The sequence below is a fragment of the Lagenorhynchus albirostris genome, chromosome 9 (assembly GCF_949774975.1).
Source record: "Lagenorhynchus albirostris chromosome 9, mLagAlb1.1, whole genome shotgun sequence".
NCBI classification, from domain to species: domain Eukaryota; kingdom Metazoa; phylum Chordata; class Mammalia; order Artiodactyla; family Delphinidae; genus Lagenorhynchus; species Lagenorhynchus albirostris.
This window is the reverse complement of record NC_083103.1, coordinates 379,765-390,820: the sequence shown is the minus strand read 5'-3', so window position 1 is coordinate 390,820 and position 11,056 is coordinate 379,765. Positions and strand designations below refer to the sequence as shown.

Genomic DNA, 11,056 nt, shown 5'->3' with positions numbered 1-11,056 from the left:
GCAGCCGCGGGGGCCAGGCCAAGGCTTCTGACAGTGTGCGGTGCGGCAGCCGTCCGGGTGCTGCAGGTCCTCTGAGCTGAGGCTGCGGTGACGCTTGGCATCAGTGGGCCTGGGACCCTCGAGGCACCTGCTGAGCCCCCGGGTCAGCCAGGCTCTGTATATCTGCACCTGTTCCCCCAGTGCCCACCTTGTCACTCCCTAGTGTCCACCTGTCCCCCTTGTGCCCGCCTTGTCCCCCTCTTGGGGGACACAGGAGTCTGCCCACAGGGCCAGTGGGGACAGCGCCGGACACCAGCAGATCCCAGCCCATCTGCAGCCCCACCTCCGAAAGAGATGCACTTACTGGCCTGGCCTGTCGGGGGCATGGTCACCCCCTCCCTAGTATAGATGAGAAGGGTACATGGAGGGGGACGTGGCCTTGCTCCACACAGATCCCTGGGCTGGTGGGCATGGCAGCTGGTGCCCACGGCTGGCGGGCAGGGGTGCTGCTGCTTGAGACCCTCTTGGCGGTGGCAGACACCAGCTCTGACCACCTGGAGTGACCACAGAAGGCCCAGCAGGCGCATGTCGGGACACATCAGAGATGGGTGGCAGGGCACGGGCGTGGGGTGTGGACCTGAGGGACGAGCCAGGTGGCAGGGCCAGTGGCCGCAGTCAGGGGCCCTTTGCTCCGACCCTGACCCTGACCCTGCCGTCAGCCTGATGGTCCCTTCAAGTCTGAGGTTCCCAGGAGGGACCACCAGCCCAGCTCTGAAGCAAGTGTCTTGCCCAGGTGAGGCTGTACCATCTGGGGCTCCTCCCGGGAGGGGCCCCGGGGTATCCGCTGCAGCCATCCTCATGCTTCACAGGCAAGAAGGTGCTGGAAGCTGAAGCAGCCAACAGACCCGGGGGCCGGCCCTGGGCCCCCTCCCCCACTCCCATTTTGTGTTGGTTCCTGTGTGGTGCAGGGACACAGCACCCCATACTGGCCCCCAGTCCATCAATACTCGGTTCCTCGAGGGCCAGTCTCTCCCAGGATGATAGGGGCAGGCTGGTCCTGGGGGGTGGTCAGCTGGGGCTTCTCAGGGGAGGCAGCAGCTGAGTCTGAGCAGGAAACGGTGCTCACCCAGAGAGGGGAACAGGGTGGCTCCCTCTCCACGGAATATTTTAGCATGCTGAGGGGGGGCCTGATGCCGGGGCCCTCACAGCCCATAGTTTCTCATGTTCAGAGGAGAACTTGACACCCGGCAGTGGCCGGCTTGGTCACGGTTCCTGACAGGAGCGCTGAGCCACAGTACTGGGCACAGCGGGTGCCCACGGCGGGGGACTTGGGAGGGTCCAGGTGAAGTCCAAGTGGGGCTGTCTCGGGTTGAGGGGCGGGCCACGCTGTGGGCGGGAGAGGGGCAGCCACTCCCTGCTCTGCCCACTTGCTCCCAGCCAAGTGGGCAGAGGATGGCTGAGTGCCTTGTGGGCCTGCGCTGGCCTTCCCTGGAGGGATGCTGCCCCCGTGAGCCCACCCAGCACCCAGGTCCCCTGTTCCTCCAGGCTTTGGGCATCTATGGGCAAGTCAGGAGCTGGCAGGGAGCTGTGCTCCAACCTTGAGGCAGCTGCCGAAGCAGTGGCAGGGGCAGGTCAGCTGCATTTTGCAGGGACAGTGGATGCGGCCACCAGGACGAGGGGAGGAGGCTGCTGGCCTGGGAACAGCTGTCGGGTCGGGGTGGGTTGCAGCTGGCCGGGTGTGTTGGGGAGGGAACGTGTTCGGGGAGGGTGTGAGTCGGGGCAGTCTGCCCAGGCAAGGGCTGGCCCTCTTCCCAAGGCTTCCGGGGCGGGGTTAACTGGCCGGATGAGGGTTAGTGGAGGCCTGGGCTCCTCCTCCTTGCCCCCCCCCCGCCTCCAAGAGCCTCCCCAGCAGGTGTTGGGCATCTGTTTAATAACCCCTACAAACCCCCAGGCGAGGCGGGGTGCTGAAGAGGGGCTGCGGTGCTAGCGGTCTGCTCAGTAGCAGAGGCGCAGAGCCTTGCGGAAGACGGCCCGGAACTCGGCGTTGAAGACGGTGTAGATGACGGGGTTGAGGGCGCTGTTGACGTAGCCCAGCCAGGTGACCGCGCTCACCAGCCGCGGGGGCACGGCGCACGTGGGACACAGCGCCCGGGAGATGTGCACGACAAAGAAGGGCGTCCAGCACAGCAGAAAGGCCCCTGGGGGCGGGGTTGGGGCTGCCGTGAGCGGCTCCCTGCCACGCCCCCCGCCCCGGGCACCGCTTCACACCCCGGGCGCTGCAGTTTTCCCCTCTCTGCCCACGTCCCCTGGCCGGTACCCACCGACCACCACAGGCAGGACTCTCATAGCTTTGCGCTCCCGGCCCGAGATCTTGGCGCGTCTCCTCCTGCGGGCCCGCAGCGGGGGTTCGGCCGGCATGGCGTCCGAGGGCAAGACGGCATCCGAGGCTGGGGTGGCGTCGGGGGGCGGGGTTGCATCGGGGCCCGGGATGGCGTCGGGGGGCGGGGTTGCGTCGGGGCCCGGGATGGCGTCGGGGGGCGGGATGCAGTCTGGGGCCGGGATGGCATCCGGGGGCACGGCGACATCGGGGGCTGGGATGCCGTCGGGGGGCGGCGGGCCGGGGCCGCTGGGGCGGCGGGGCGCACGGCCGTGCAACTTGGCGCGGCGGGCTGCCTCCCAGCGCCGAAGGCCCCGGAACGTGGCCCAGTAGAGCAGCAGCATGAGCGGGCAGGGCAGGAAGAAGGAGCACACGGACGAGTAGACCACGTAGTCGCGGTCCTCCAGGCGGCACACGGAGGGATCGCGGCTGCGCGCGTCGTTGAGGCCGCACAACACGGGTGCCGCCACCGCTGCCGACAGCAGCCACGTGGCGCCGATGAGCAGCAGCTGCCGGCCACCGCGGCTCTGGCGGTTGTAGTGCAGCGGCACGGCCACCGCCACGAACCTGCGGGGAGCGTGGTGAGGGCGGCGGGGCCGGGGCGGCCCTACAGGGGACGGGGCGGTGGGGGCGGCCTACCTGTCCACGCTGATGGCGCACAAATTGAAGATGGAGGCCGTGCACAGCATGACGTCCATGGCCATGAGCGCGTCGCAGAGGCCAGGGCTCAGCAGCCACACGCCGCCCTGGACCTGGGCGCAGGGAGGGGCCCCGTAGCAACAACAGACACAGGACGCTACCCTCCCCCAGCCGCCTGCCCAAACTGTCCTCTGACCCCCAATGGTCCGGGAGCAGAAGGGGCTGAATATCAGAGGGGAGGGGAGAGGAGGGGAGGGGAGTGAGCCGGAGACAGCTGGGCAGTCCTGCCCGCCCCTCAAGCTGGGCGCCAAGAGACGACCCCCTTCCTTTCTCTTAGAACTGAGAAAGGCCTTGGGGGGGATCCTGGGGGCATAGTCACCTGAGGACTGCGATCTCTGATGCTGTGGGGCTCAGGGTACCGTGGGGCCCCTCCCTGCGCAGGTGGGGACCCTGCGGCCCAAGAGTGTGAGCCCAGCACCCCTATACCACCCCCCAGCCCCTGCAGACAGCTAAGAGTCAGTGTCTGGGAAACTCGCTCTCTGGGCCTCTGGACGTGTCATTTCACTCCTGTCCCCTCACCCGCAAGAGAGGGCGAGGATGGTACCCACAGCATTGTTACAAAGTCAAGTCCCCGGCGCCGTGCCCGGCGGTCCCACCAAGGGCAAAGGAGCAGACAGCCACCCCCCTCTAAATCCCCTCCTGCTGATTTGGGGCGATTAGGAGCTTAAGAGCCGTCATTGTGACGTCTGTCTGCAGCTCGGGGTGGGGGGGAGCGGCAGGTCACGTCTGTCCTTGTCCTGCTGGCCTCTGCCCCAGCCCTGCCCAGACTCACTGTGTCCACCTTAGGAGAATCAGGCCTGCCCTCCCCCATCGCCCAGGACGCTGTGTCCCCAGCTCAGCCCTAAGCAGCTTTTCTCTGCCCAAACTGCACAGTGGACATGGCTGGCACCAAGGGGGACCGACCCAAGGGCCAGACCTGCTCTGGGGACGGAGGCTCCTGGGCCCAGGTTCTGGCGGGGGCCCCGGACCCCACACCTGCGCCTTCCCTTGGTTCCACTGTCAGGCCCGGGTGTCCCCTGGCTCCAGCTGTGCTCACTGCCCTGCAGCTCCTGGCAGCTGAGTGTCCCTCCTGCTGGGAGCCCAGTCGGTGCGTGAGTGAGGGTCTCCTGCCCTGAAGTGTGCTGGTGTGTGCCCGCCTGTGGTCCTGCCTGGCTGTGGTGTGGCCTCGTGCAGTGACGTGTGTCTCTGTGCCCCAGGGGGAGCCGGCATGGGGGTAAGCCTGAATCTGCCTGTCTGTCCAGATCGGCGGCGCCAGCTCCATGCCCACCCTTCCACCCTCTACACCTGGCTCCCCTGGGGGAGTGGAACCCGGCTGAGGGGGCTGAGTGGGGGGCTGGACTGCCAAAGTCGCCTGTTTCTGGGTTCTCTGCTTGAAGGACAGAGGCATCTCTTGGGTAACAGACACCAAGACAGAAAGGGAGAAGAGGAGAGAGGGGCAGAAGAGGGAGGGCGGACAGACAGCAAAGCGGGCAGATGGACAGCGAGATGGGGGAGGGGAGTGAGGCTCGGAGGTGCTGGAGGCTCCGGTCGTCCTGGGACCAGGCGCGGCCCCCAACTCGAGGCTCCTGAGAGGCCAGGCGGCAGGGTCACGCTGGGTCCTCGGTGTGGCTCGGCACAGGGAACAAGGAGCAGGTGAGGGTGCGCGTGCGGTCGCGACGCGGGCTCACCTCGGAGTAGACGAAGAGAGGCAGCACGAGCAGGGCGAGCAGGAGGTCGGCGGCCGCCAGGCTCAAGATGAAGTAGTTGGTGGGCGTCTGCAGGGCGCGCTCGGCCGCCACGCTCACGCACACGAGCGAGTTCCCTGCGAGCACCGCGCCGATGAGCAGCACGCCCCCCGCCAGCGCCGCCGCCGCCCCGGGGCCCCCCGCGCCGCCGCCCGTGCCGGGCCCGCGCCCAGCCAGCAGCCCGTCCGCGTCCGCGGCGCTGCGGTTCCCCATGGCGCACGGCCCCGCGCGCCCCAGCGGGCGCTCAGCACCGCGGACAGTGCCCAGGTCGGGAGCCGGAGCCCCGCCCCTCCGGCCCGCCCAGCCTGGTCTTAGTCCCGCCCTGTCCGCCCGGCTCGATGGACCCCGGGGCGCTCTAAGTTGCATCCAGTCTTTGCCCATCTTGGACTTCTGCGCTCCGAGAGACCGGCAGGTGGACAAATGCAACGGCCCAAAGTGACCCGAATGAAGTGATATGATTGGCACGGGCGGGCCCAGCATCGCTCTGCGCCTGGAAGGGTTGGGGGGCGACGCGCTGGTCTGAGCCCCGAGAAACCGACGGGGATGGAAGGTCGGCCCGACCATCCCACGAGACTCGCGGGCGCCCATGCCAGCGCCATCCCGCCCGGCCCCAGAGAGCCCCGGCGTCCCTACAGGGACCCAAGCTGGGCGTCACCTCCCCGGGGACCCCGCTGGAGGCCCTCGAGGCAGAGGTGGAGCCACTTCTCACTCCGTCCGGTTCAAGTATCTGCGGAGGACCAGCCTTTTCAGGCCACCACCCCAGCCTCCCCCCGGGGCCCCCTGATGCTCGGCGGCGCCAGCTCCATGCTCACCCTTCCACCCTCTACACCCCAGCCTCTTGGGCCCCTTTGCGTCCCCCCGCAATGATTGCAGACCCCAACCAGGGGCCCTGCACTCCCCCCACCCAAAGCAGCGTCTCCATCAGTCTGGGCCACACTCAGTCCCTCTCCACCCACACCCACTGCCTGACCCTTCATCTTCCCCCAGCCGCTGAGTGGTCAGCCTCAATTCCGGCTCCATCGCCTCCGAGCCTGTGACCCTGAGCGAGCTGTGCACCCCTCTGAGCCTGGAAAATGAGCTCACCCCACAGAGCCTGAAAGGCCGCAACAGGAGGAAAGGCCGTGATAAGCCCACAGGGGGCTTAGCAGTCTCCAGAGTTCTGCGTGCTCTTCAGACATGTTTTACCTGAGTCACTTCCTTCTTCACAGAGAAAAGCCCCAAATGAGAACCCGCTCAACCTGCACCCTCCACTCCCACAAACTCACTAGACCCCGGGCCTCCCTGGAGCACTGGAGGTGGTTCTCCCTCCCTCCCTCCCAAGGATGAGCCTGGGGCCCCATGTGCCCATCACCCTCCACCTGCCAACATAAGACTGTAGGAGCTTGAGGGGCTCTGGGTACAGGGTCCCAGACCCATGCAGGTAAGACTGTGTTGTATCCATGGGGCACAGAGTTCATGGCAGAGATGGCTGTGCATGACAGAGAGGTCAGTCCAGACCATCTGTCTCAGATTATAAAAGTGAACAGAGGGGCTTCCCCTGTGGCGCAGTGGTTGGGAGTCCGCCTGCCGAAGCAGGGGACACGGATTCGTGCCCCAGTCCGGGAGGATCCCACATGCCGCGGAGCGGCTGGGCCCGGGAGCCATGGCCGCTGAGCCTGCGCATCCGGAGCCTGTGCTCCGCAACGGGAGAGGCTCCAACAGTGAGAGGCCCGCGTACCGCAAAAAAAAAAAAAGAGAAAAAAAAAAGTGAACAGAAAGAACATGCAAGGAAAATGTGCAGTGAGAATTTTTATTATGGACTTCCTGTGACGCGCAGCCTGGTCACTAACGGAGCCAAGAAGTGGGCTATGCAGCTGCATCACTTGGTGGGACCATCTAAGGCACATCCTGGCCCCTCGTTTGCACCTGTGACTCCCTCCGCCCTGGGAGGGCCAGAAAACTCAGGATGGACCCGAAGCGCAGAGGTGCTGCCAGGAATCAAGGATCCTGATTTCAAAGACATCAGGAGACACAGGGGCCAGCTTGAGGGACTGGTAGTGTGTGTATTAAAGAGAAAACAAGGACTCTGAAGAGACAGATGTCATGATATACTCATAAGGGGCAAAATCACTTGAGGTCTGGTAAAGGAAAGGTATGCAGGACGCGGTGTAGATGGGCATCCGGGTCTGAGTTGCATTCAACATCTCCACCCCTTTCATGTGGATCAGTAAAGGGACAGGCAGGCTTCCTCCCCTTCTGAAGCTTTGAGCAAGAGAACTCACAATACTAGTGACTAGGGCAGGAAGTTTCTTTTCTCACAAGACAAAAATCCAAGGCAGGGTTGGTTCTGTGATCTTGGGTTGGGTGCCAAGTGGTGAGTCCAACCTAGCCTCCTATCTGCTTTGGGTCTCTCTCCTGGTCCTCAGACATCTGCCACCATTAAGAGTGAAAAGGTAGTCCAGATTGGGAAAGGATATAATATAGTTGCAATGTAGATCTCTGATAAAGGATGCAGATCCAGAATATATAAAGGGCTCTGACAAATCAACAAGAAAAGAAAGACAATCCCATATTAACAAATGTAAAAGTCTTGTACCCACATTACAAAAGAGGGTATCCCCGGGCTTCCCTGGTGGCGCAGTAGTTGAGAGTCCGCCTGCCGATGCAGGGGATGCGGGTTCGTGCCCCGGTCCGGGAAGATCCCACATGCTGCAGAGCAGCTGGACCCATGAGCCATGGCCACTGAGCCTGCGCGTCCGGAGCCTGTGCTCCTCAACGGGAGAGGCCACAACAGTGAGAGGTCCGCGTACCGCAAAAAAAAAAAAAAAAAAAAAAGAGGGTATCCTAATGGTCAATAAGCAAATAAGCACATGAGAAAGTGCTTAACATCCTTAGCCATTGGGGACATGACAGTAAAAATCACAACGAGGGGACTTCCCTGGTGGCGCAGTGGTTGAGAATCTGCCTGCCAGTGCAGCGGACACGGGTTCAAGCCCTGGTCTGGGAAGATCCCACATGCCATGGAGCAACTGGGCCCGTGAGCCATAACTACTGAGCCTGCGCGTCTGGAGCCTGTGCTCCGCCATAAGAGAGGCCGCGATAGTGAAAGGCCGGCGCACCAGGATGAAGAGTGGCCCCTGCTCGCCGCAACTAGAGAAAGCCCTCGCACAGAAACGAAGACCCAACACAGCCAAAAATACATAAATAAAAATAAATAAATTAAAAAAAATTATCTCCATAGTCAAAATAATTCTTTAAAAAAAAAAAATCACAACGAGGGAGTTCCCTGGTGGTCCAGTGGGTGAGACTCCACGTTTCCACTGCAGGCGGCAAGGGTTTGATCTATGGTCAGGGAACTAAGATCCCACATGCCGTGCGGCACAGCCCCGCCCCCCCCCAAAAAAAATCACAAAGACTTGTCATTGCACACTAAAATGGGGGGGAAAATGTCAGATATGTAATTTGAAAATATTTCCTCCCAGACTGTAGCTTGTCTCTTCATTCTCCTAACAGTGTATTTGGTTCATTTTTTTTATGTGTAAGGTATGACCCTGATACCTTACACACATGATACCTTATGTGTAAGGTATGAGCTGAGGTGATTGGTTGATTTTTCTTGCCTATGGATGTCCAGGTATCCCAGCACCACTTGTTGAAAATATTGTTTTCTCTCCATAGAACTGCCTCTGAACTTTTGTCCAAAAGCACTTGATCATATTTGTGTGGGGCTATTTCTTGACTTCTATTCAGTTCCATTATCCAAGCGTCTTTCCTTTCAACAATAGTACAGTCTTGATTATTGTGGCTTTATAGTAAGTCATGATATCAGGTAGCGTGGGTCCTCTAAAGTTGTTCTTTCACAAAACTGTTTTGACTACTCGAGTTCCCTTGTATGTATGAATTTTAGAATCAGCTTGTCTATATCTACAAGAAAGTCCTGCTGGGAATTTGACTGGGGGAAATTGACATCTTAACAATATTGAGTCTTCCAATTCATGAATATAGTATATCTCTCCATTTATTTAGATATTCCTTGATTTCTTTCATCAGTATTTTGTACTTTTCAGCATACAGATCCTGCACATATTTTGTAAGATTTGTACCTAAGTATTTCATGTTTTCTGATACGATTGTAAATGGTAGTTAAAAAATTTTTGGTTTCCAGTTGTTCATTGCCAATGAGCAGAAACAGTTTTGTATATGGACCTTGTATCTTTTTTTTTTTTTTTTTTTTTGCGGTACGCGGGCCTCTCACTGTTGCGGCCTCTCCCGTTGCAGAGCACAGTCTCCGGACGCGCAGGCCCAGCGGCCATGGCTCACGGGCCCAGCCGCTCCGCGGCATGTGGGATCTTCCCGGACCGGGGCACGAACCCGCGTCCCCTGCATCGGCAGGTGGACTCTCAGGCACTGCGCCACCAGGGAAGCCCGAACTTGTATCTTTTGATGTTGTTAAACTCACTATTAGTTCAAGGATTTTTTTTTTCCTTTGGTTTTCTTCAGGATTTCTACATAGATAATGATCTTGTTCATGAATAGAGACAATTTTATTTCTTCTTTTCTTATCTGGATGACTTTTCTGTCTTTCTTTTTCTTTCTTTCTTTCTTTCTTCCACTGTAGTTGATTTACAATACTGTGTTATTTTCAGGTTTACAGCAAAGTGATATATCTATATAATCATAGACTTAAATGTAAAACCTAAAACCATAAAAAATTTGGAAGAAAAGATGGGAGAAAATCTTTGTGACAAGGGGTTAGGCAAAGAGTTTTAGACATGACACCAAAAGCATGGATTTACAAATGAAAAACATAGATAAACTGGACTTCACTAAAATTAAAAACTTTCAGTCATAGGATGGAAGAAAATATCACCAAATTGCATTTCTAGCAAATGACTTGTGTGCAAAATACATAAAGAACTCTCAAAGCTCAACAGTAATGATACTACAGGAAAGAAAACTGCAGATGAGTATCCCTTATAAATATACATATAAAACTCTTTCACAAAATATGATCAAGCCAAATCCAGCAGCACTTTTTAAAGGATTATACACTATGACCAAATGGGGATTTATCCCAGGAATGCAAGGGTGATTCAACAGACAAAACTCAATCAATGTAATACATCACATTAATAGAACGGAGGAATAAATTTAATCATCTCAGTTGATGCAGAAAAGTGCATTTGATGAAATCCAACACACTTTCATGATAAAAAGACTCAATAAACTAGGAATAGAAAGAAATTTCCTCAACACGATCAAGGCCATATATGAAAAACACAAAACATCATACTCAGTGATGAGACTGAAACCTTTCCCTTGAGATCAGGAAAAAGACAAGGATACCCAACTTCGTTGCTTCTATACAACATGTCCTGGAAGTTCTAGCCAGAGCAACTGGGCAAGAAAAAGAAATAAAAGTCACCCAAAATCGGAGAGAAAAAAGTAAAACTATTTCTATTTGCAGATAGCATGATCTTATGTATAGAAAATACATAAGGAAGGAAAAAAAAGGAAAGGAAAAAAAAAACCTGTTAGAGCTAACAAACAAATTCAACAAAGTTTCAGGATATAAGATTGACATATAAGAATCAGTTATATTTCTATACATTAGCAATGAACAATCCAAAAATGAAATTAAGAAAGTAATTCATTTGAAATAGCATCAAAAAGAATAAAATACTTAGTAAAAAATTTAACCAAGAAGGTGAAAGACTTGTACACTGAAAACCAGAAAACATTGCTGGAAGAGATTAAAGAAGGCATAAATAAGTCAATCTAATGTTCATGGACTGGAAGATTTAATATTGTTAAGATGCCTTTTCTCACCAAATGATCCCCAGATTCAATACACTCCCAGGTGAAACTCCAGTGACTTTTTTTAAGAAATCCAAAACTAAAATTCATATGGAATTGCAAAGAAACCCAAATAACCAAAGCATTCTTGAAAAGGAAAAAACAAAGTTGGCACAGTTGCTGATTCCAAAAATTGCTACAAAACTACAGGAATCAAAACAATATGATACTGGTGATAAGGACAGACATAAACATCAATGGAATAGAATCGAGGGTTCAGATATAAACCTATACATCTGTGATCAATTGATTTTCTTTTTAAAAAATATTTATTTATTTATTTTTGGCTGCATCAGGTCTTAGTTGCAGCACACAGGATCTTTTGTTGTGGCGCACAGGCTCCTCTCTAGTTGTGGCGTGTTGGTGTGATCGACTTTTTTTTTTTTTTTTTTTTTTTTTTTTTATGCAGTACGCGGCCCTCTCACTGTTGTGGCCTCTCCCG

General features: G+C 56.3%; 1 protein-coding gene across 1 annotated transcript; it reads right to left on the bottom strand.

Annotated features, from left to right (window-relative positions):
• Nucleotides 1-1,921: 1,921 nt before the first annotated feature.
• Nucleotides 1,922-4,992, bottom strand: DRD4 (dopamine receptor D4). The gene is made up of 4 exons (XM_060160914.1): nucleotides 4,723-4,992; nucleotides 2,996-3,108; nucleotides 2,301-2,923; nucleotides 1,922-2,177 (listed from the first exon to the last, which is right to left on the bottom strand). The coding sequence occupies exons 1-4, from the start codon at nucleotides 4,990-4,992 to the stop codon at nucleotides 1,975-1,977; spliced, it is 1,209 nt and encodes a 402-aa protein (XP_060016897.1). The 3' UTR covers nucleotides 1,922-1,974.
• Between the last annotated feature and the right edge of the window lie 6,064 nt (nucleotides 4,993-11,056).

What these genes read in the sequence shown, in the direction of transcription:
- DRD4 (XM_060160914.1), bottom strand. Translation starts at nt 4,992, where the DNA reads ATGGGGAACCGCAGCGCCGCGGACGCGGACGGGCTGCTGGCTGGGCGC. An exon ending in TGCGCCATCAGCGTGGACAG is followed by an intron (nt 2,924 to 2,995) that starts GTAGGCCGCCCC and finishes CGCTCCCCGCAG; the next exon opens with GTTCGTGGCGGTGGCCGTGC. An exon ending in AGTCCTGCCTGTGGTGGTCG is followed by an intron (nt 2,178 to 2,300) that starts GTGGGTACCGGC and finishes CCCCGCCCCCAG; the next exon opens with GGGCCTTTCTGCTGTGCTGG.